We start from the raw sequence: 26,833 nt of genomic DNA, 5'->3' as shown, positions 1-26,833 counted from the left end.
TTCATTAAGCATGTCAGGATTCTCCTCCGCAACTTGCTCCTCAATCCCAGTGAGTATTCCGGCCACTCCTTCCGCATCGGAGCAGCTTCATCCGCATCCCGGCATGGGGTCCCGGACCACGTCATCAAAAGGTTGGGCAGGTGGAAGTCGGCCTGCTTCACTCGGTACATCCCTAACCCACAGGTAGAGATGTCACGAGCATTCACTCAACTGGCTCAATAAAGATTAACCAGGAAACAATAAAACTCTTATCCCTACCTGACTGTTTTGCCCCCTTATTTTGGTATACCGTCCATTAGACCAAGGCACACTTTCAGGTCCATTTCATATAAGGTGTCTCATGATAAGCTTGTTTTGTTCAGATACATATCGGCCATAGGGCTCCAGCCATAAGTAAGAAGGCCAGTATGGTGGCCTGAATTTATGGGAGGAGCCCGGGGGGTATTTAACCAGCCCGTTCGCCTGTGGTAGTTGTCGGTTTCCGGTGCGCAATACCCTCCCTCCCATCCCCTTTTTAGGGCATTTATCTAAAACATTTCTCTTCAATCACATTTATTCTAATTACTGGGTATGCCCCCTTATTTTGGTATACCGTCCATTAGACCAAGGCACACTTTCAGGTCCATTTCATATAAGGTGTCTCATGATAAGCTTGTTTTGTTCAGATACATATCGGCCATAGGGCTCCAGCCATAAATATATATTTCACAGAAAATACAGTGACTGCAAATGCGACATGCTACAAGAAATGACCAGACAGCGAATGTGACTACAGGAGATGACCAGACTGTGAATGCGACATACTACAGAAGATGACCAAGTAGCCAGTTTTAAAATGTAATCCTGTCCTCTGCCCAAGTACTTGTCACCAGGCCATCAGAGTACCAGAGTACCTATCTGCAGCCCATCAGAGTACCTGAGTACATATTTGCAGCCCATGCCTCATAAAATATACGTTGGGGTGTTTTCTTTGCAAAATGGGGTAATTTTTGTGTGTAATTTCACTGTCCTGGTGCTCCAGGACCTTCAAAAGTGTGATGGGTAGGAATGAAATGAGATGTGTCATTTATGCTCCTAGAACGCCTGAAGGTACTACTTTAATGTTCGGCCTCTGTATGTGGCCAGGCTGTGTAAAAGTCCTACACATGTGGTATCGCCATACTCGGGAGGAGTAGCAGAATGTGTTTTGGGGTGTAATTTTTGCTATATACATGCTATGTGTTAGAAATATCTTATAAATTGACAACTTTGTATAAAAAAAATGCGTTTTCATTTTTTTCCACATATTCCAAAAACGTCTGGAAAAAAATGAATCCTTCAAAAGACTCATTATGCCTCACAGATTATACATTGGGGTGTTTGCTTTCCAAAATGGGTCATTTTATGGGCAATTCCATTGTCCTGGTACTCAAAAGTGCCTTCAAATTTGTAATAGATGGCTGTGAAATGAGATGTGTCATTTTTGCTCGTAGAACGTCTGAAAGTGGCACTTCAATGTTGGTGCTCTGTATGTGGCCATGCTGTGTAAAAGTCTCACACATGTGGTATCGCCATACTCGGGAAGAGTAGCAGAATGTATTTTGGGGTGTAATTTGTTGTATGCATATGCTGTGTGTGATAAATAACCTGATAATATGACAATTTTGTAAAAAAAAAAAAAAATCTTCATTTTGCAAAGAATTGTGGGGAAAAAATTACAACTTAAAAAAACTCACCATGCTACTTACTTAATACCTTGGAATGTCTACTTTCTAAAAAGGGGTCATTTGGGAGGTATTTGTACTTTCCTGACTTGTCAGTGTCTCAAGAAATGAGATACACCTGATGTACTGAAGGCCTGATCAGATGTGATCAATTTTCAGTGATTGGCACCATAGTTTGTAGACTCTATAACTTTCACAAAGACCAAATAATATACACTAATGTGGGTTATTTTTAACAAAGATATGTAGAAGTATAAATTTTGGCCAAAATTTATGAAGAAAAATTACTAATTAGCATAATGTTATGACAGAAACAAAGAACAAGGGATTTTTTTCACAAAATTTATGTTTTTTTTTATTTATAGCACAAAAAATAAAAAACCCACTAGTGATTAAATACCACTAAAAAGCTCTATTTGTGTGGAAATCATCTTCAACAATTGTCTTTCATTGTTGAGTGCTGGTAGGACATATATGTATACACAGTATCTTATGTAATTTATATACATGTGTTTGCATTCTTGCATCATTTTTATATTATTTGAGTAATTATTTTGCATGTGACTTTTTTGCACAGCCATTGCAAATTCATTTATAGGAATGATGCAGGCTTTGTTACTCAATTTGTCTTTTACTATAATTTATAATAGTTCATGACTTGTTGGCTTCAGTACTTTCAGCGGTCCAACATTTCTCATGTTAAGTTCAGCTATTTTCAATCTGCAAATTTATGGTATATCTTAATATTTTGTGAAAGGCAAACTATCTTCACAGGCAGTTTTCTGGAGACACATTTCCGGTGGTTAGGTTTCTTGTTAATAGCTTTATTGGAATGTTTCGCCCATGATATCTCCACCCAATATGTGATTCCATACATTGTTCATAATTGTTGTAATATATGTTATAAACAATGATGTTTATCGTATCATATATCTTTTGTATATTTTGAATTTTGATCCTTTGTTATTACTATTGTAGCGGGTGACATTTGGGATCAAATGTCACACGCATTGTAAATTTAGTTTTTGCCTCAGGTCCCTAAAGTTCTGAGGGTTAATTGTGTAGGTAAGCCTTAACACCAGTCTGGCCGGGCCATGTTTGAAGTTCTGCCTGGTCATATGAGCGGTGAGGGGCACATGATAGACTAGAACCAGGCCTGGTTGGATGTTTGGGTATGGCCCTCTCGGAGCCAATCAGCGGGAGTGCCGGACCCACTGAGGAGTCTTGGAGGGGGTACTTAAACAGGTGTGGGTCACGTGTTCAGGGTTCCGGAGTTGTTCGAGAGACCCGTGTGGTCTGTTCTGGTTCCAGGACCGGGGTAGCCCCGTGAGGGGTCCCGGGCATGGGGTGTTCGACATCTCGCAGCATGTTCCTGTCAGTGGCCCCTGATAGACCCTTCTGGTCTGGGGTAGGGATCCATCTGTTCCCGAGTCTCGGAACCTGCTGGTCCGAGGCGCTGTAACTGAGGGAGGATTCAAAGTGTACGGGTGTGCTCTCGGCTTGGACACCACAGCTCGTGGAAGTGACCGGGGGAGGATTCTTCGGAGGAGGGCAGAGAAGTGGCATCCTGAGAAGTGCCTGGTTACTGAGTTGGGAAGGACATTGATGAGTTCACACTTTTCCAGTACCTCAAAGGAAGCGGGAAACTTTCCAGGTACGGTTGGAAAAAGGTTCCTGTTCATCTTTAGTTGATTGTTCCAGTTTTGAGTCAACGTGCTGACTGCCATGATCTCTGGATAGAGGTCTGTTCAGCCTTGAAGTGCCCAGCTGCGAGTGGCTACTCTCTGTGTGGAAGTAGAGACTTGTTAAACCTGCAGTTCAAGGTACCTGAGTTTTTCACCCGTGCCCTCTGTTCCCTAAGAGACTGTGTTTTGTGAAAGTTCTGTTGCAAAATAAAACCCTTTTGAAAGGACTTTATCTGTGTCAGTGTACAAGTCGTTGGGTATCAACCCTGAGAACCCCTAGACGCGGAGGAGCAGGCCGGGAGAAGGTAAGCCCATTCAGTCAAGGCCGCCCTGCAACGGGTTATGGCCGCTACACTATATTTTAGATGTATGATTCACCCTCTGATTAACACCCTTGAAGAAGGAGACACAGATACTCTGAAACATGTGAATCACAATCTCAAAGTCAATCATTGTGGTGATTTTGTATTTAGCATACAGCTATTGTAACCATTCCAATAGACATTGTTTTTATTGTGCAATATATACAGGTACCGTATATACTCGAGCATAACCTGAGATTTTCAGCCTCTTTTTTGAGGCTGAAAGTGCCCCCCTCGGCTTATACTCGAGTCATCGCCGTCTGTCTGCCCGATCAGCGTGTCGAGCAGACAGACGGCGGCCATTCTACTATTCAAAAGCCGCGCCTCCCTCTCTGTGATAGGCGGAACACTCAATTTCCCAGCAGTCAGTGTTCCACCTATCACGGACATCCGCTCATTCTCATACTATGGACGAGGATGAGAGGATGTCCGTGATAGGCGGAACACTGACTGCTGGGAAATTGAGTGTTCCGCCTATCACAGAGAGGGAGGCGCGGCTTTTGAACAGAGGAATGGCCGCCGTCTGCCAGGAGGAGAGCGTGGCACACAGAGGCTGCAGATTGACACAGGTAGGCAGGGATGGACGGACAGCACAGCGACGGACGGGACACAGGGACACAGCGTCGGACGGGACACAGCGACGGACGGGACACAGCGACAGACGGGACACAGGGATGGACACAGGGATGGGCGGGACACAGGGATGTCTCACCCTCGGCTTATACACGAGTCAATACGTTTCCCAGTTTTTTTGGGGTAAATTGGGGGCCTCGGCTTATACTCGGGTCGGCCTATACTCGAGTATATACGGTACCTTTTCTACAAATTATGTCAGTGCCCTTAAAGTCCACCTAGGGGATTTTCCTTGTTGTCATGCTACAAACCTAAACGTAAATAAGAGACAGCAAAAGAAAATACAATAATGCAAATAAAAATAAGTCCTAAATAAAGTCCAATATGTCACACACGTGAAGCATGAAGTAACTAAGTAAAAGTCCCATAAACAGTCCAATTTAAATTGAATTAAATTAATTTTAATTAAATCTGATGCATCTAGCAAATGCACATACGTTTGCACCTGCTAAAACGCATGGTACCATAATACCATGTTTTTTGGTGCTGTGCAATTTTAAAAATCATGCATTTTCTGTCCAAAAATGTCCGCCTATCAAATAGTGCCCGCTGTGTACGGTGCAGGCGCAGTGCTTGCACAGAATGGAGCACAAGGAGATTTGTAAAATCTCCGAAGATGAACGGCGCCTGCGCCGTGAGTCGAGGTGCAAGCCCCACCATTCAAGTGGCCGGCCCCTCGCTTTGCTCACTACGCTTCGGGCACAGCTTTGCTTCGCTCTGCTCTTTTTTATTTTAACTCTATGTCCACTTGGATGGTGGGGCTTGAACCTGGACTCATGGCACAGACGCCGTTCACCTTCAGATATTTTCGGAATCTGCTTGTCATGTGTACTGAGCATGTGCAGTACAAAGCGGACACTATCCGACGGGGGACACTAGTTGACATGACACCGGCACACTTTTCATATGCATAGAGCAGCTCATTAAAAAATGTAATGGAACATGCAAAAAAACACGTGTACTTGGATGCACCTCCTGGTGTGAACTAATCCAAGCGTGGGCCTGACAAAGGGGCCCTGTGTGGCTCTGAAACTTTGCCATATGTGTACCATGTGAAAAAGCTTTGGACCCTTCTGAGGAATCCTTGGTGTGCTGATGACATGTTTACACTTTTTCCTGCTGTGAACGAGTACTCAGACTGCTGTGCCCTGGCATTGTGCACAATTTTAAAGAGTGCCTTGACTGAACACAGATTGAAAAACATGGGTCTACCTGATTAAAATCTGGGCAATAAATACACTTCATCCTGGACATAACAGCCAATAATTTTCCATTAGGCTCAGTTAACTGGTAAATCTACTTTTACCAAGCCAGGTGGTGAATGCACTCATGGCCGGAAATTTTGTGGATTCCTTACAGAATGGGAAGAGTACAAATCTAAGCTATTGCAGGGCCATATGGACATGCAATGGGCCTCATTTGAGGCCCACTGTATATTTTACGTTGACCATCATTGATATACAGCAGATACTACTTTCTTAGATATCACAACCGAAGTTCAAATACATACCTATCTCTAATCTCCCTTTTCAGAACTTCATGAGGCTGGTTTACTGAAGAAGTTGAGATTTACACAATAGATTATGTAGCATAACTTCAGTTATCCAACAATGTGAAAAGAAAATGTCTGTTTACTTATTAGACATTGCTAAAAAATGTGTTCATTTTTTTTTTGGGGGGGGGGGGGGGAAATTCGTAAATTCGAAAATAAGAAAGGAAAATCCAAAAATTCTAAATAATAACTATTAAAATATAGGTATTGGTATTTTCTTTTCAAATTTGGCTGTTAGTGAACGTAACAAATACAAATTTATCTGGAGTTACGAATTATTCGAAACAACTGAAACAGAATGAATTAATAATAATAATACATTTTTATTAATATTACTGTCATTTATTATTATTTTGTTACATTCCATTCGTTTAGATACGCCATTCGTTATTACGGATAATTTGCAACTTCGGATAAATTTGTATTTGTTGCCTTCACTAACTGCCAAATTTGAAAGGAAATGATCATTTAAGTTATTATTAGTTAGTTATTATTTCGGATTTTCATTCCTATTTTTTGGATTTCCGAATGGATTTCTGAATATTCTGAAAAAATAGGAAATTCGGATATTTCCAAATTGCACGTCTATTACTTATTTCATCTGCACAGGATTGGATAATTGAAGTAAATAGTCATATTATTTATAGGCAATCAGCCCAAATGTGCATTTCCTAAGGAAATCCTGCTCCCTATGGATGGAGGAATGATAATTTCATGGCTGCAAGCTCCTGCACAAGACTCAATGTGCACACCCACTGAATAGCATTTTTAGTTCTCAATTATTTTTATTCAAAAAGACATTACAGATGAAAATATGAAAATACACATAACTGATCATCACATATTTAACAAAAAATAAATAAAACTTGTTTAAATTAATCATATTGTATTTTGTATAGTTGCCTAACAAATGTATGTCATCAGCATTTGAACTTCATTTCTAATTACCGTTTCTGCAGGGTGAAATGAATTTGAGTCAAATGCATTGGTCATATCCCATCCATTGACAAAACCTACATTTAGGTCAGTGAAAATTATTTCAAGTATGGAATAATGAATAAAAGCATGAAAATCACTCATGGTTTCTAAGTTTTCTTTTATTTCACCTGTATTCTCAGTCTTAATGATAACTTTGGTTTGTGGACTTCTAAGAAAGAGGCGTTCAATAGCACCTCGTATATTAAGCAGCCGTCTAATAAAGTGATAAATGGGATATGCTCTAAAATGTACCCCTATATTTAGTACAATCACAGTACGTTGATCACCTCTAATTAGGTCAATTTCTCGAGAAATAGTGCGCTCCTCCTTCCAGGACTGATATGAGCTAGTGATGAATGGATAGGTGTGCCTTTTCCAGGTTATCTTCATATTCCTTTTCAGGTCCAAATGGAAAATCTGATGTGCCCAATTGTCTTCATAAAGGTGGAATTGTGTCAATGCTGAGGAAAGAAAATCATTTAAATTGAGGGCAGGCACATAATTAAGTTACCTTTGTACTATATTAATAAGTATGTCTACACACCAAAAGGAGCTATAGCCATTAGCAGCGCTAAACTCTTGCATCAATCACAGGAAGATATTGATCTTAAACACATAACAATAAATGAAAAACCAGCACAATGTCCTTATTATAAACAAAAATAGAGAAGTCTCTGTAGAGTAATCAGCTACAAAAAAAAAATAACCAACAGTGCATGGAGGAGCGTTGAAAAATAGTAATTATCATTAATTTCTTCAGAATCTTCATCCCTTTACCACGCCACTTGGGACTCTGATCCCTTAAGATTTTACACTCACCAGAAAAAGGATGGGGAGGCGTGGCTTGGAGCCTGAAGACGATGGACGCCTAATCCAGCTCTCCTGTCCAGAGAGGTCCAGCATACTCCCGCAAAGACTCCCCTACAACCGATCACCATGGGGAGTACACAGCAAAACGCTCCCCCGGCAAGTACCCGTACGCCCAGGAGCCAGGAACCCCCACTCAGCCCACACATACCAGAGATATTACGGTCACAATCCAGTGGCGCCACACAGGAGGCCCAGGCCGCGGCGCACGAGGCTCCCTCAGCTGGCAGACGCCTCAGATCCAGGAGTCGCAGCCCGCCAGCACAAGCATTCGATCCTCCGATGTCTCCCACCCTAAGCATAGCAGATCTACGTGCAGTAGCTGCGGATATTAAGAATACACTGTCCACAGCTATATCGGAACTCCGTGCGGATTTCCAAGCCATGGCTACGCGGATGGAGGAAGTAGAAGATACCCAGGCCCGCCATGACGCCTCACTATGCCAGGTACAACAAATCTCGGAATCTCATGCAATTCACCTCAGAGAGATAAATCGCCACCTGGAGGACCTCGACAATCGTGGCAGACGCCGGAATTTGCGAGTGAGAGGCCTCCCCGAATCTGTCTTAATTTGGAACTTTCCCAAATAGTGGCGGCCATCTTTAACGAATTGCTGGAGAGACCCCTAGACACCGCAATTACCTTTGAGCGGATACACAGAGCTCTTCGCCCTAGGGGAAGAGAAACTGACCCGCCAAGAGACATAATCTGTTGCCTCACAGACTTTGTTATAAAGGAGGAAATCATGAGAAAGGCGAGGGGCAGAGGCAGGATCCTGCACCATGGATCTGAAATAAAAAAAATTCAAGATCTCTCATCCATCACCCTCCAGAGGAGAAGAGAATTAAGACCCCTCTTGGATGTTCTTCGTGAGAGAGCAGTGGCTTATCGTTGGAAATACCCGTTTTGGCCACAGCCAATGGTCACACAGCGAACCTCAGAGTGCCCGAGGATCTGGAACATTTTTGTTCTGTCCTTAATCTACCACCAGTCGAGGTACCTGATTGGTACAGCGAATTTCGCTTACCCACGATGCACAGAGCGGAGCTCATGGATAGAATAGCAGAAGCGGGGAACTTCAGCATTAGCCGCCGTCGCAGATCATATCCTCCACCAGCACCAGATTCTCCACGCGCAGCAGGCAACCTGAGGAATAACAGTCCCACAGCATCCCCGGATTACCGGAGACAGAGAAGATCCTAAGCTGACTCCAAACTCCTCCGAAACAACCTCTAACCATTATCATACTAAGCTCCCGGCCTCATGTCTTCATTTTCCATGCTGACAATTTCTCGAATCGTCTTCCCCATCTACTCCCCCCAGCGTACTACTGTGACCGCAGCTCACCCATACCATCACACATGTTTTTCTGTTAACTCAACGCAAAACATCACCCCCAAGCACGGTCTGCTCCTGCAAGCTCAACAGGTCCGGTGAGTACCCCTCCCTCCCCAATGCAAGAGACCCAAGCCAAACACTAAAGGGACCCATTACATTCCCGGGCTCCCATAGAGACCCGATTGATCTACAGACTTTACCTCGATGCCCCTCTGGACCCTATACTAGAATTCAGGTGGAAAGTGAGGTTGAATTGTTTGAGGCTCGTTCTGTAGTGAATACCGTGTCCATAGCCATAACACCCACAAACCTACCATCATTGACTTTTCAATACCCGTAGGGTTACTTACTATCTGTATATTGTTAATGTCAAATTTTTTATTTTATTTTTGTATGGAATTCTCATGGCGATCGATCTCTAAATCGCATAAAACTCAGCCTCTGAAGTCGTTCCACATCACATAGCCGACTACCCGAATCCTCTGCTCTCACTATATTATATCAATCCAAGCTAAACCCCAAGGCCTTCCATTAACATTTCTATTATTGCCAGCATATAATCATACCCCTTAAAGGATGATATTTAGGCCACCTAAGCCCCCTTTACATAGTGAGATCGATCGCCATGTGAGTAACCTCCACAGACTTGATATAAATGATGTATACTTCTTGATCTTTGTACCCTGATATGTGAGTCACCAATGGGGAATGGTTGCATGACCAATATAGGGAAGGGGGGGTGCGAGGTTGATCCAACGCATAAAACACTGACCTTGAGATGGGGGCCTAAACTAGGTTGGAGGTATGAATCCTTTAATGAATATGTTTGCTTGCTTGTTTTTTCGTTTTGTTGCAGTTCTGTTAGCCTGCATGATTATTGACTGTTAAACCGCACAACACACCTGGTGGATTTTCATTATACATGGTGAATAACCGTGGATGGGTAGACAGGGTCAAGCCACAGAATCATTAAGCCAGGTTTGACATGATCTATCGAATGCGGCCTGACCGCTCTCCCATATACTCTACCCACCAACCAATGTACCGTTCACTTACAAATGCCCTCGGGATTACTCTACCCGACTTCGCTCTGATTTAGTTAAGCTATCCCTACCATTGAACCCAATACAACTCTCACACTAGCCACGCACAGCAATAACATGCTCTCTCACCCGTCTGTCAATCTGTGGCAGATGGAAACAAACATTTTGTCCAGCTCTCCCCAACTATTGTCAATTATACAAAGGAAAGCCTTATTCATAGGCTCCAAGACCTCATGGGACTATGAGATTACACTAAACCTCACTTCGACACCTTCCACCCTCACCCACAGAGATATTTTTCAAGATCTATCTGATCTTTACTGGAATTACTTCTGTCGGGTGTAACTAGTTAATGCACCCGACCCCAGTAACCACTTAATCAGCCCAGCTGTGTATTCCTCCACATACGCAGCTGGACCCACCCTAGCTCCTATAGAACTACCTGCCCTTCCTTTCCCTTTCCCTTTTTCCTAACCACACCCTCCCCTATTTTCCACCCCCTTCCTTGCTCTACCGACAACTGGATTTTCCTCCGTTGCTCTCTCAACCCCAATCACACCGAATCGCATCTAACGCCAAATAGATTATCCATAATGACTACTTCTAGCACCAAAACAAACCGCCCCTCACTTAAAATTGCCTCTCTGAACGCAAAAGGACTAAATATACCAGAAAAACGTAAATCAGTACTACTAAGCATGCAAAACATGAAAGCAGACGTCGTCTTCCTACAAGAGACGCACTTCAACTCCCTAAAAATTCCCAAACTGTCCTCCGATTACTACCCCCTCATGCAACATCCCCGAATACCAAAACCAAGGGTGTATCTATCCTGTTATCTAAACATGCCCCCATACAGATTTCTGAGACGCTAATGGACGAGCAGGGTAGATACATCTTTCTCAAAGGCACATGGACCAACAAACCTATCACACTAGCTAACATATACAGCCCCAATAAGGCACAAGTACCCTTCTTCCGTGACATATTCACCCAATTGCAGGCGTTCCAATCAGGTATTTTGATACTAGGTGGAGACTTCAATGTCCCTCTGGATCCACTAGTAGATACCTCCTCGGGTTCTTCCTCTCTACCTTATAGAGCACTCCGGCAAATAAAATTATCCCTCCAAAAACTTTCCCTTCATGACACCTGGCGCACTGTGTATCCTACAGAGAAAGACTTTACCTTTTTTTCATCCCCCCCATAACAGATACTCGCGAATTGACTATATATTCCTGACCCAACCTGACCTTACCTATCTGACGAAAGCGACCATAGAACCAATGACTCAGTCAGAACACCCCCCTATCACGGCCACACTGACACTCCCTGATCAGCAGACACATACTCAAATTTGGAGACTGGACCCCACTATCCTTACGGATATAGGTAACATTACAGAACTCAGAAATTGCCTAGTTGACTATTTTAAAGAAAATAACACCCCAGATACGCCTGCAATGACTCAATGGGCTGCCCATGAATGCGTAGTCAGAGGAAAGATGATCTCAATCACTGCCAAAGCTAGAAAGGACAAACAGAGACACCTCCGACAACTATTTGACAAACTCAAAACACTAGAATCCACACACAAACGCACCCTAGCCTCCCAAACCTATCAGGAACTCCAAACCATTAGGACAGCCATACAAGAAGAGCTAGGCAAAAACATTAGGAAGAAGTACATGTTATCCCAAAGATACTTTTATGAATTTGGTAACAAGAGCAGTCGAATGTTAGCGAGAGCCCACCACTCCAAAAAGACTAAATATACCGTCCACTGTCTACACTCCCCCACAGGAGATAAATACACAAAAAATAATGAGATTGCACGAGAATTTGAAAAATTCTACACCAAGTTGTATAGTCTGAAAGGGACTGACGATCCCCCTTACCCCTCTCAAACCAGACTAAAACAAATGGAAGAATTTCTAAACAAATATTGCCCTAAACTCCAAGCAACAGAACTCCTAGCTGAAATGGACGGTCCCATTACCCAACCAGAATGGGAGAAGGCCCTCAAACAAACAAAGTCCGGTAAAAGTCCAGGCCCAGATGGACTGTCTGTGGTCTACTACAAAACCTTCTCAAATGTTTTACAAAACCCGTTCATGACAGCCTTTAACTCCCTAACTAAAACAAACCCCATCCACACAGAGATGCTTGAGGCCCATATCGTGGTCATCCCCAAAGAAGACAAGGACCCCACACAAACTGCCAACTATAGACCCATATCCTTACTCAATGTGGACATCAAACTCTTTGCCAAAATATTGGCCAATAGGCTCCTCCCCCTCTTGCCCTCCCTCATCACTAATGACCAAGTAGGATTTGTCCCCAATCGTGAAGCCAGAGATAATACTGTTAAAGCCATTATTTACATCACCTCATTACAACATCCAAACATAAGGGGTTTTTCCTGTCTCTTGATGCGGAGAAGGCATTTGACAGGGTAGCATGGGATTACATGCTAGCAGTACTACAAACCGTCTGCTTTGGACCACAACTCACTATATTTATCCAGTCCCTATACCACAACCCAACGGCCAAAGTGCGAGTCAACAACACCCTGTCAGATGCCTTCTCCATACTCAATGGAACCAGACAGGGATGTCCCCTGTCCCCTGTCCCCTGTCCCCCATCCTCTTTATTCTTACCCTCGAACCCTTCCTAAACAGTATAAGACAAAACCCTGACATATCAGGAATCAAGACGAACGCCAAGGAATATAAGCTTGCTGCCTTCGCAGATGATATCCTGCTATTTCTCACACGTCCACACACAACAATCCCGATCCTACTGAACGAATTTAGAATTTTTAACACTTTATCCAACCTTAAAATTAACTTTACCAAATCATATGCCCTCAACATCTCCCTCCCCCCCGAAGACGTAATTAACTGTAAAGCTAACTTTCCGTTTCACTGGAAGGACCACTCCATAACCTACCTAGGCATACAGCTCACGTCCCACTTAAAAGACCTCTATGCACGGAATTTTCAAACCCTACTACAGAAGATCGCTGCTGATATAAAAAAATGGGACAAACCGATCTTCTCCTGGTTTGGAAGGGCCGCTATATTAAAAATGAATGTGCTACCAAGATTCTTATACGTTCTCCAGACGATCCCTATACAAATTCCCCACACATTCTTCAAATCTTATAGAAGCATCTGCTCTAGATTCCTCTGGGGTACCCATAGACCAAGGATCAACTATACTTCCCTATCCCGGCCCAAGAACCTTGGGGGTATAGGCCTTCCAGACCTGCTTAATTATTACAAAGCAGTTCAGCTAACTAGAATTGTAGACTGGAATACCCAATCATCCAATAAAGACTGGGGGCCCTTGGAAACTTTGTTTACAAAACTACCACTCAGATCCCTTCCATGGATCCAGACTTCACTCCTCCAAAGAGAAATTAAGACCCACCCACTCCTAGCACCGACTCTTCGGTGTTTTCGCACTCTTTGCACACAATTAGTGATGGACGAACTTCCGACGGGACGTTTCGCGAACGCGAAATGCGAACGGACCCAAACGTTCGCGAAACAGAACGTTCGCTGCGGGCCCCATTGACTTCAATGGGAGGCGAACTTTGCAAACCTTCATGTCGAATTTGCGGCCACGTGGTAATTATTAGGGGGTAAAACGTAGTCCCACCATCTGGACAATGACATAATACATGTATGAGGTGAATTTGGGATCGATAACTACAAGCATTTTTATTTTATTTGGGAAATTGTTCTAACAATTCAGGACTATGGAGCTAATGAAGGCAATGGAGGAGAGGGAAGGTCAGGGACCAGGGTAGGCAAAGAAGAGGGTGCAGGAGATGATCACCAGCAGCGTGACATACCGGAATGACACATGCACCGTGATAGAGGCATCTGACAGCAGCACCGTAATACAGAGCACTGACAGCAGCACCGTGACATACAGCGCTGACAGCAGCACCGTGACATACAGCGCTGACAGCAGCACCGTGACATACAGCGCTGACAGCAGCACCGTGACATACAGCGCTGACAGCAGCACCGTGACATACAGCGCTGACAGCAGCACCGTGACATACAGCGCTGACAGCAGCACCGTGACATACAGCGCTGACAGCAGCACCGTGACATACAGCGCTGACAGCAGCACCGTGACATACAGCGCTGACAGCAGCACCGTGACATACAGCGCTGACAGCAGCACCGTGACATACAGCGCTGACAGCAGCACCGTGACATACAGCGCTGACAGCAGCACCGTGACATACAGCACTGACAGCAGCACCGTAAGCAGCCCCAGGAGGAAGTCAGCACAGCACAGGGATGGTGTGATCCCCTCATAATAAGAACCCCCAGGAGGAAGTCAGCACAGCACAGGGATAGTGTGATCCCTTCATAATAAGAACCCCCAGGAGGAAGTCAGCACAGCACAGGGATATCATAAGCAGCCCCAGTAGAAATATGACACCGCTCAACCTCTTCAAAGAGGAGGGTAGGGGCATATAGTACGGTGTGCTTTTTTGGGTCAAGGAAGTGAGCCAAATGAATTAAGAAGGTCTGTGTGCTTGATTAAAAAAATAGTTTATAGACATATACATGGTCTACTGGTCACATGTGTTGAATTCCTCCGAGATCCATGCCTCATTCATTTTTAGAAATGTGAGGTAGTTAACACTGTGGTGAGCTAGGCGAGTACGCTTATCGGTCACAATCCCCCCTGCTGCGCTGAACGTCCTTTCGGACAGGACACTGGATGAGGGGCAAGCCAACAGTTCGATTGCAAATTGGGCAAGCTCTGGCCAGAGGTCAAGCCTGCCCACCCAGTAGTCTAGGGGTTCATCACTCCTCAGAGCGTCCACATCGGCCGTTAACCCAATGTAGTCGGACACCTGACGGTCTAGGCGTTCCCTGATGCTGGATCCGGATGACACCTGTCGATGGGTCGGCTGAAAGAATGACCTCATATCCGAAGTCACCAACACATCTTCAAACCGGCCTCTTCTTGCAGGCGCTGTTGGATTGGTACCCGCAAATCCTTCTCTGGGAGTGGGAATTGCTCCTCTGCCAGCGCACGCAAAAGCAGAATGCAGCATTTCTCGAAGCAAGGCCTGGAAGTGCTGCATTCTGACAGCCCTCTGCGACGGCGGTAACATTTCCGCCATTTTGTGTTTGTACCGGGGGTCTAAGTACGTTGCCACCCAGTACTGGTCCTTGACCCTCATGCTTTTTATACGGGGGTCCCTATTAAAACACTGGAGCATGAAGGCCCCCATTTGCACTAAAGTGGAAGCGGTGTGGTGGCCTGGCTCCTGCTCATCATCCAGGATAATGTCGTCCTCTTCATTCTCCTCTCCCCATCCACGCACAACAGGGATCCCAGAAAGGTTTAAAGCATGCTCTTCTTGCTCCTGCTCATCCGCCCCGGCACCATCCTCCTCTGACTCCTCATCAGACTCCTGTTGTTGACTTGTCTCAGATAGAGTAGCCCCCCCTGGGAATTCATCCAGCATTGCGACTTCCTCATCTTCCCGCTCCTGCTCCTCCACAGCCTGATCAATGACACGACGCAATGCACGCTCCAGAAAGAAGGCATAAGGTACCATGTCACTGATGGCGCCATGGCTGCGACTGACCAGTTTGGTGATCTCCTCAAATGGCCGCAGAAGTCTGCATGTGTCGCGCATGAGCAGCCACTGGCGCGGTGAAAAAAAACCCAGCTCCCCAGAACCGTTTCTTTCGCAGAGTTCATACAGGTAGACGTTAACTGCACGTTTCTGCTGGAGCAGCCTATCAAGCATATAGAAGGTTGAGTTCCATCGCGTCGGGCAATCGCAAATAAGACGTCTGACCGGCAGATGGTGTCGCCGCTGAATGTCAGCAAGGCGAGCCATGGCCGTGTAAGATCTTCTGAAATGGGCCGAGATTTTCCTTGCCTGCCGCAAGATGTCCTGGACCCCAGGGTATTTGACAAGGAATCGCTGCACGACCAAGTTTAAGACGTGTGCCATGCACGGCACGTGCGTGATTTTGCCCTGTTTCAATGCGCTAAGCAGATTGGCACCGTTGTCACACACCACTTTACCAACTGTCAAATTGAGCGGTGTTAGCCACTCATCTGCCTGTGAACGCAAAGCTGAAAGGAGTGCCGGGCCAGTGTGGCTCTTTGCTTCCAGGCACAACAGACGCAGCACGGCATGGCAACGTCTCACCTGGCATGTGGAATAGGTTCTGGGGAGCTTGGGCGGTGCAGTGGAAGAGACGCTAGCAGCGGAAAAGGAGGAGGCAGCTGAGGAGGAGAGGGAGGAGGATGGAGTAGGAGGAGGAGAAGAAGAGTCAGGCCTGCATGCAATCCGTGGCGGTAAAACCAAATCTACACGGGTGCCACGGGTTACATGCTTGACGGCCGTCAGAAGGTTCACCCAGTGGGCAGTAAAACTGATATACCTTCCCTGCCCGTGTTTGCTAGACCACGTGTCTGTGGTCAGATGTATCTTGGCACCGACACTGTGTGCCAGAGATACATTCACTTGCCGCTGAACATGGCCATATAGCTCTGGGATGCCCTTCTCTGAGAAATACTTCCTTCCTGGGACCTTCCATTGTGGTGTTCCAATGGCCACAAATTTGCGAAAGGCCTCCGAGTCCACCAGTTTATATGGCAGTAGTTGGCGGGCTATGAGTTCTGACAAGCCAGCCGCCAACCGTTGGGCAAGAGGGTTATCCGGCATCATCATTTTTTTACGCTCAAACATTAGGCCCACGGAAGCCTGCCTTTTTGCAGAAAAATGTGAGCTTGGCGTGATGGAAGGTGGAGTGGAGGACAATTGTGAGGAGAGAGGAGAAGGAGAAGTAGAAGACGAGGCTGGACGGTGAGAGCCTGCAGTGTGGCTTTGTGTGTTCCGTTGCTCCCACTGGGCTCGGTGATGGCTGCTCATGTGCCTTCTTAAGGCGGTCGTCCCTAGGTGAGTATTGGGCTTACCGCGACTAACGCGTTGACTGCAAAGATTGCAGATGGCAACGCTATTGTCAGCAGCGGACACGTTAAAAAAAGCCCACACTGCGGAGCCATGTGCCGGTGTCCTGGGAGCGCCAGATGTGACCGTACATGGTCGATGACTCGCTCCTGATACATTTGCAGTCTGCTTTGTCCCTGCTGTGCAATGTAAGTCATTGCTGCTTCTCCTCCCTATCTGCTGGTCCATATCTCCCTCTGAACTCCCCTCCTCTTCCTCTCTTGTGGGCACCCACGTGACATCACTAGACACGTCATCATCAACGTCACCTTCCCCACCGCTATAAGTAGAGATCTCGGAGTAGGCAGCAACACCGGGGACCAACCTCCTCCTTGGGCTGATCTGGGTACTGGCGTCAGACTGCTGAGTAGCGCTTGTTGCTACCTCCTCTTCCTGATCCAATACCAAGAGTGGCTGCGCATCAGAAATGTCCTCTTGATATGGATCGGAAAATAATTCCAGTGACTCAAGCGGAAGGTATGTGGTGGTGGTGGTGGTGGTCGTGTTGTTGGTGGTAGTGTCTTTGGGGGTGCACATAGCAGAGAGTGAAGAAGAGGGTGCAGATCGAGAGGATGAGGAGGGTGCAGAAGAGTAAGGCTGAGCGAGCCACTCAACCAAGTCTGGTGCATCCTTTAAAGTAATTGAACGCACCTTCTGCAACTTCCCACTTTGGCTCAAGCCTGTTGCTCCTGCCCTACCCCTACCACCCCTGCGGAAGGGCCTGCCTCTTCCTCTGCATGTCATTTTTTAAATGACCCTGTGACAAAACTCTTAGTCCCTATACCGCTGAAGGACTGCTGCAGTATAGGTGAGCGGTCAGCAGTGGTGCACGTCAACCCTATCTATTGTGGACCTATAGCGGTCCTTACAGAACAGCAGACTGTACCGCACTCAAGCCTATGTACCGTAGCACCCTATACCAAGTTACCAGTCCTTATAAGAACTTTTGTGGACCAAGCAGGTTGTGTATTAGTGTTTAGCAGACTGTACGTCAGTCCCTATACCGCTGAAGGACTGCTGCAGTATAGGGCAGCGGTCAGCAGTGGTGCACGTCAACCCTATCTATTGTGGACCGATAGCGGTCCTTACAGAACAGCAGACTGTACCGCACTCAAGCCTATGTACCGTAGCACCCTATACCAAGTTACCAGTCCTTATAAGAACTTTTGTGGAACAAGCAGGTTGTGTGTTAGTGATTAGCAGACTGTACGTCAGTCCCTATACCGCTGAAGGACTGCTGCAGTATAGGTGAGCGGTCAGCAGTGGTGCACGTCAACCCTATCTATTGTGGACCGATAGCGGTCCTTACAGAACAGCAGACTGTACCGCACTCAAGCCTATGTACCGTAGCACCCTATACCAAGTTACCAGTCCTTATAAGAACTTTTGTGGAACAAGCAGGTTGTGTGTTAGTGATTAGCAGACTGTACGTCAGTCCCTATACCGCTGAAGGACTGCTGCAGTATAGGTGAGCGGTCAGCAGTGGTGCACGTCAACCCTATCTATTGTGGACCGATAGCGGTCCTTACAGAACAGCAGACTGTACCGCACTCAAGCCTATGTACCGTAGCACCCTATACCAAGTTACCAGTCCTTATAAGAACTTTTGTGGACCAAGCAGGTTGTGTATTAGTGTTTAGCAGACTGTACGTCAGTCCCTATACCGCTGAAGGACTGCTGCAGTATAGGGCAGCGGTCAGCAGTGGTGCACGTCAACCCTATCTATTGTGGACCGATAGCGGTCCTTACAGAACAGCAGACTGTACCGCACTCAAGCCTATGTACCGTAGCACCCTATACCAAGTTACCAGTCCTTATAAGAACTTTTGTGGAACAAGCAGGTTGTGTGTTAGTGATTAGCAGACTGTACGTCAGTCCCTATACCGCTGAAGGACTGCTGCAGTATAGGGCAGCGGTCAGCAGTGGTGCACGTCAACCCTATCTATTGTGGACCGATAGCGGTCCTTACAGAACAGCAGACTGTACCGCACTCAAGCCTATGTACCGTAGCACCCTATACCAAGTTACCAGTCCTTATAAGAACTTTTGTGGACCAAGCAGGTTGTGTATTAGTGTTTAGCAGACTGTACGTCAGTCCCTATACCGCTGAAGGACTGCTGCAGTATAGGTGAGCGGTCAGCAGTGGTGCACGTCAACCCTATCTATTGTGGACCGATAGCGGTCCTTACAGAACAGCAGACTGTACCGCACTCAAGCCTATGTACCGTAGCACCCTATACCAAGTTACCAGTCCTTATAAGAACTTTTGTGGAACAAGCAGGTTGTGTGTTAGTGATTAGCAGACTGTACGTCAGTCCCTATACCGCTGAAGGACTGCTGCAGTATAGGTGAGCGGTCAGCAGTGGTGCACGTCAACCCTATCTATTGTGGACCGATAGCGGTCCTTACAGAACAGCAGACTGTACCGCACTCAAGCCTATGTACCGTAGCACCCTATACCAAGTTACCAGTCCTTATAAGAACTTTTGTGGAACAAGCAGGTTGTGTGTTAGTGATTAGCAGACTGTACGTCAGTCCCTATACCGCTGAAGGACTGCTGCAGTATAGGTGAGCGGTCAGCAGTGGTGCACGTCAACCCTATCTATTGTGGACCGATAGCGGTCCTTACAGAACAGCAGACTGTACCGCACTCAAGCCTATGTACCGTAGCACCCTATACCAAGTTACCAGTCCTTATAAGAACTTTTGTGGAACAAGCAGGTTGTGTGTTAGTGATTAGCAGACTGTACGTCAGTCCCTATACCGCTGAAGGACTGCTGCAGTATAGGTGAGCGGTCAGCAGTGGTGCACGTCAACCCTATCTATTGTGGACCGATAGCGGTCCTTACAGAACAGCAGACTGTACCGCACTCAAGCCTATGTACCGTAGCACCCTATACCAAGTTACCAGTCCTTATAAGAACTTTTGTGGACCAAGCAGGTTGTGTATTAGTGTTTAGCAGACTGTACGTCAGTCCCTATACCGCTGAAGGACTGCTGCAGTATAGGGCAGCGGTCAGCAGTGGTGCACGTCAACCCTATCTATTGTGGACCGATAGCGGTCCTTACAGAACAGCAGACTGTACCGCACTCAAGCCTATGTACCGTAGCACCCTATACCAAGTTACCAGTCCTTATAAGAACTTTTGTGGAACAAGCAGGTTGTGTGTTAGTGATTAGCAGACTGTACGTCAGTCCCTATACCGCTGAAGGACTGCTGCAGTATAGGGCAGCGGTCAGCAGTGGTGCACGTCAACCCTATCTATTGTGGACCGATAGCGGTCCTTACAGAACAGCAGACTGTACCGCACTCAAGCCTATGTACCGTAGCACCCTATACCAAGTTACCAGTCCTTATAAGAACTTTTGTGGAACAAGCAGGTTGTGTGTTAGTGATTAGCAGACTGTACGTCAGTCCCTATACCGCTGAAGGACTGCTGCAGTATAGGTGAGCGGTCAGCAGTGGTGCACGTCAACCCTATCTATTGTGGACCGATAGCGGTCCTTACAGAACAGCAGACTGTACCGCACTCAAGCCTATGTACCGTAGCACCCTATACCAAGTTACCAGTCCTTATAAGAACTTTTGTGGACCAAGCAGGTTGTGTATTAGTGTTTAGCAGACTGTACGTCAGTCCCTATACCGCTGAAGGACTGCTGCAGTATAGGGCAGCGGTCAGCAGTGGTGCACGTCAACCCTATCTATTGTGGACCGATAGCGGTCCTTACAGAACAGCAGACTGTACCGCACTCAAGCCTATGTACCGTAGCACCCTATACCAAGTTACCAGTCCTTATAAGAACTTTTGTGGAACAAGCAGGTTGTGTGTTAGTGATTAGCAGACTGTACGTCAGTCCCTATACCGCTGAAGGACTGCTGCAGTATAGGTGAGCGGTCAGCAGTGGTGCACGTCAACCCTATCTATTGTGGACCGATAGCGGTCCTTACAGAACAGCAGACTGTACCGCACTCAAGCCTATGTACCGTAGCACCCTATACCAAGTTACCAGTCCTTATAAGAACTTTTGTGGAACAAGCAGGTTGTGTGTTAGTGATTAGCAGACTGTACGTCAGTCCCTATACCGCTGAAGGACTGCTGCAGTATAGGGCAGCGGTCAGCAGTGGTGCACGTCAACCCTATCTATTGTGGACCGATAGCGGTCCTTACAGAACAGCAGACTGTACCGCACTCAAGCCTATGTACCGTAGCACCCTATACCAAGTTACCAGTCCTTATAAGAACTTTTGTGGAACAAGCAGGTTGTGTGTTAGTGATTAGCAGACTGTACGTCAGTCCCTATACCGCTGAAGGACTGCTGCAGTATAGGTGAGCGGTCAGCAGTGGTGCACGTCAACCCTATCTATTGTGGACCTATAGCGGTCCTTACAGAACAGCAGACTGTACCGCACTCAAGCCTATGTACCGTAGCACCCTATACCAAGTTACCAGTCCTTATAAGAACTTTTGTGGACCAAGCAGGTTGTGTATTAGTGTTTAGCAGACTGTACGTCAGTCCCTATACCGCTGAAGGACTGCTGCAGTATAGGGCAGCGGTCAGCAGTGGTGCACGTCAACCCTATCTATTGTGGACCGATAGCGGTCCTTACAGAACAGCAGACTGTACCGCACTCAAGCCTATGTACCGTAGCACCCTATACCAAGTTACCAGTCCTTATAAGAACTTTTGTGGAACAAGTGAGTTGTGAATGTTTAGCAGACTGCAGCAGAAGGGCAGCAGTCAAGTATAATATCCTTTCTATATTTGGAAGAAAGAATATTATACATGTACAAGCCTATTACTGTACCACTGATACCAGTCCTGAAAAGAACCTTTGTGGAACTAATAATAACAGCAAGTCTTTAAAATTACCCTCACTGCCTGACAACACTGCTTCCTTCCTGTCCCTATACAAATTGGCAAAAAAAGAGAACGATTAGTGGTTACTGGAACAGCTCTTTTGTGGACCTTGATAGTAACAGCTAATGATGATGATGATGATGATGATGATGAAAGACTAATCTGGCTGTCCCTGTAGCATACACCGTCCTTTCCCTTTCTCTAAACTAACAAAAGACACTCAGGCTGCTGCAAGAATCAGCAGCACAGCAAACCTATCAACACCTAACACCTATACCAGTCCTGAAAAGAACTTTTGTGTACCAAATAGCTAGTGGTTTATCTCTCCCTACTCCACACAGGAACCTGTCCCTATCGTAACAGAAGAAAGAATGTAAAATGGCCACCGGATCGGGTGTATTTATAGGTTAGGGGGAATGTACAAGTGTCCATGTGCTGTCATGTCTCAATTGGCTGTCCTGTATCACATGATAAACGTGTCACCAAAGGTTAAAGTTCTTGTATACATTAAACACGTAAGTCCGCCGCGGCGAACGACGGAAAAAGGCGTTCGAACGTGCGGACCGCGAATGTCGGAAATTCGCCGCGAAACGACCGCCGGGCGAACCGTTCGGCCATCACTACACACAATCCTCCATCTCCACGATCACGGGTCCCTTAACGCCGCTCAGAATGAACCCCGACTTCCCACCAGGGATGCATCATAACTTTCTCCAACACCATTGGTCACACCCACAAGTTCTGCTACGACACTTCTATGACAACGGACGTCCAAAAACATCCGCCCAATTAGCCATCACGATGCAAAAAGCCCCTATTCCCTCCTGGACATTCCAACAGATATCCCACTTCCTAAAAAAGTTAGGGAAGAGGGCAGACTACTCGAGACAACTGACACCCTTTGAACAACTCTGCTCCTCGACTACACCCCACACACATCTTATCTCCCAAACACATTCTCTCTTATTCGGGGACTGTAAGCCTAATACCCTTAAAATCTGCACAGCGTGGGAAAAAGACCTAAATCTCACACTCGCAGAAGACGACTGGGACAATATATTCCTCAATATCCATAAAGGATCCACAAACGTATCCGTTCAGGAAACTGGATACAAAGTCCTTTCCCGATGGAAATAGAACACCACACAGGCTACACAAATGGGACCCTTCCATATCAGGGAAGTGCTGGAGATGCCAACAAAACCAAGGCACACTACTCCACGTCTGGTGGACATGCCCTTCTCTCCAACCTTTTTGGAAGACGATACACCAACTGATAAAAACCATAACGACATATGACGTACCCTACAGCCCGGCTCAATTTCTACTACACCACACCACCCCATCGCAGACCTCATACCATAGATCCATCATAATCCATCTGATTAATGCAGCCAAACAATGCATCCCGATCCATTGGAAATCCCAAACCATCCCTACCGTCAAAACATGGCTTCAGAAAATACAAAGGATAGCGGACATGGAAGAATTAATCCATATAGCTAGAGACACCCCAAGCAAATAAGGGTCCAAATGGGCCTGCTGGAAACATTTCATAACTACCTCTGATTTCGAACGCATTAGAGATCACAATAGTTATACCTGGAAAATAGATGAAGACTTGCACTTATCATTGCAGCTTGCGACTTAACCCTTCTGATCTTCCTACACCCCGACATAATCCGGTTCCCCTTATTGTTTTCTCCCCTGGAGAATACCCGGTATCCCGAATCTCTTACCTATAAGCTTCCCAATAATTATAAACCTAGCCACATAACCACAGAACCCATCCGCCCACAGTCTCTCTTTTTTGCCACACATTCACGACAGAGAGCAACGGAGGATAACCCAACACCCATTCCTTCTTATCCTCTGCCCCCATTTCCCCTACCTTCTCCTTCCCCCCTTCCCCGCGTCCCCCTCCCTCTTTGAGAGAAAGCTACAATCAGACGTTTTCCATTACAAAAAAGAACCGCACTTAACGGATCCCCATACGCATGATTGTTTAAGAAACCTATACTGTCTAGTTAGACCAATAGCAATGTTTAGAATTTTAAGGTTGATATTTGATATTCGCTGCCATACGAATTACCATACGTGTAACGGTTCTATGAGACTTACCATTTGTAACAGATGTTAATCATATGTTCATTCTTGCTGTATTTTCCTTTTATTCAATAAAATTTATTGGAAAAGAAAAAGGATGAAAATAAGCATTAAACTCCACAAATGAACGGGCTTCCTTCTCTGGTCATTGGATCATGGTACGGACTACCTCTTTAGCTTCTAATGTAATTCCACCAGTATTAGATCTGTATGGGTTCCCACTGTGTTCTATCCTGGAATGCCAGACTCCAATAGATTGCTACTGGATCCCAAGCTCATCAGTGATAAGGATGAGCCAAATACCCCCCGGTTTGGTTCGCACCAGAACCTGCGAACAGACCTAAACTTCGTGTGAACTTTAGAACCCTATTAAAGTCTATAGGACTCGAACATTCAAAATCTAAAGTGCTAATTTTAAAGGCTAATGCGCAAGTTACTGTCCTAAAAAGTTTGGGAACCTGGGTCCTGCCCCAGGGGACATGTATCAATGCAAAAAAAAGTTTTAAAAACTGCAGTTTTTTCAGGAGCAGTGATTTTAATAATGATTAAAGTGAAACAATAAAAGTGTAATATTCCTTTAAATTTTGTACCTGGGGGGTGTATATAGTATGCCTGTAAAGGGGCGCATGTTCCCCGTGCTTAGAACTGTCCCTGCACAAAGTGTAATTTCTGCAGGAAAAAAGGTCATTTAAAATCACTCGCGGCTATAATGAATTGTTGGCTCCCATAATACAGAGAACACTCATTGAAATTCATTGATAAAAAAAAAAAAAAAAAAAAAAAGCGTGGGGTAAAAAAAATAATAATGATGTGGAGTTCCCCCTAAAAATCCATACCAGACCCTTTATCCGAGCATGCAACCTGGCAGGCCACAGGAAAAGAGGGGGGGGGACGAGAGAGTGCCCCCCCTCCTGAATCATACCAGGCCACATGCCCTCAACATTGGGAGGATGCTTTGGGGTCCCCCCCCCAAAGCACCATGTCCTTATGTTGATGAGGCCTCATCCCCACAACCCTGGTCGGTGGTTGTGGGGTCTGTGGGCGGGGGGCTTATCAGAATCTGGAAGACCCCTTTAACAAGGGGACCCCCAGATCCCGACCCCCCCCCCGTTTGAAATCGTAAGGGGTACAAAAGTACCCCTACCATTTCACAAAGAAAGCGTAAAAAATAGTTAAATAAGACAAACACACCTTTGAAAAAGTCCTTTATTAAAATAAAAAAAAGATTCCAGCGGTGGTAATCCACTCTTGCTATCCAGCGACGGATGATCATCTCTCCAGGGTCCAGCAATGGCTGATCTGATCCAGCGACAGGTGATCTCTCCCTCCAGTCCAGCGCAGCGCAGTCCATCCATCCTTCCTCTGTCTCCACTGGAGGAGACACTGCGGGATCCCGGCAGCCTGACGTTTCTTATATGAGGAGGGTGGGGCCACCCGTCACCTGAACTCGCCACCCTCTGACGCTAGTGGGCAAGCCTGGCTTCCCCAATGACATATGGGTGACCCCGCCCCCCTCTGATGTTCGTTACATCAGAGGGGGGCGGGTCACCCACACGTCATTGGGGAAGCCAGGCTTCGCTGAGAAATGCTTCCTTCCTGGGACCATCCATTGTGGCACTCACGTGACATCACTAGACACGTCATCATCAACGTCACCTTCCCCACCGCTATAATTAGAGATCTCGGAGTAGGCAGCAACAGTGGGGACCACCCTCCTCCTTGGGCTGGTCTGGGTACTGTCGTCAGACATGCTGAGTGGCGGTTGTTGCTACCTCCTCTTCCTGATCCAATGCCAAGAGTGGCTGCGCATCGGAAATGTCTTGATATGGATCGGAAAATAATTCCTGTGACTCAAGCGGAAGGTATATGGTGGTGGTGGTGTCTGTGGTAGATTGAAGAAGAGGGTGCAGATCGAGAGGATGAGGAGGGTGCAGAAGAGTAAGGCTGAGTGAGCCACTCAACCAAGTCTGGTGCGTCCTTTGACGTAATTGCACGCACCTTCTGCAATTTGCCATTTTGGCTCAAGCCTGTTGCTCCTGCCCTACCCCTACCACCCCTGCGGAAGGGCCTGCCTCTTCCTCTGCCTGTCATTTTTTAAATGACCCTGTGACAAAAGTCTCTAGAGAAGTGCAGTATGTATGTAGAAGAAGGTATATAACACCCGCTTCAATCCTTCATTTTTTGGGGGCCACTGGTCTATCACACCAGTTATAATACTTTTTTTTTATTATTGCGTTTGTCACTCTTTGTAGTATCGCTGCAGGACCGCTCAGCAGTCACAATGCTGCACAGTGGAAATGCACTATACTATCTTTCTATATGTGCAAGAATTTTATACGTGTATTACACCCCTATATACGTCACACCAAATAGTACACCTATACCAGTCCTTAAAAGGACCTTTGTGGACCTAGTAGTTAGCGATTTGCAGACTGTCCCTCAGTCCCTACATTGATAAAAGACTGCTGCAGAATAGGGCAGCAGTGCACCAGGACCCTATATATTGTACACCTATACCAGTCCTTAAAAGGACCTTTGTGGACCTAGTAGCTAGTGATTTGCAGATTGTGCCTCAGTCCCTACACTGATAAAAGACAGCTGCAGAAACAAACAGTAATCTGCAGCACAGCAGTGCACCAGCACCCTATATAATGTACACCTATACCAGTCCTTAAAAGGATCTTTGTGGACCT

The 26,833-nt window shown here is 46.1% G+C and overlaps 1 protein-coding gene across 1 annotated transcript in view; it reads right to left on the bottom strand.

Annotated features, from left to right (window-relative positions):
- Positions 1 to 6,838: 6,838 nt before the first annotated feature.
- LOC143997262 (NXPE family member 2-like) overlaps positions 6,839 to 26,833 on the bottom strand; it is a 68,996-nt gene continuing 49,001 nt past the window's right edge. The window contains exon 6 of the mRNA XM_077492800.1: positions 6,839 to 7,374. Within this exon, the coding sequence (XP_077348926.1) occupies positions 6,839 to 7,374 (536 nt within the window). The remainder of the gene's footprint in view (positions 7,375 to 26,833) is intronic.

Source organism: Lithobates pipiens, unplaced genomic scaffold (genome assembly GCF_037356315.1).
Source record: "Lithobates pipiens isolate NorthernLeopardFrog02 unplaced genomic scaffold, aLitPip1_a1.2 Scaffold_19, whole genome shotgun sequence".
NCBI classification, from domain to species: Eukaryota; Metazoa; Chordata; class Amphibia; order Anura; family Ranidae; genus Lithobates; species Lithobates pipiens.
This window is presented reverse-complemented; position numbering and strand designations above follow the sequence as displayed.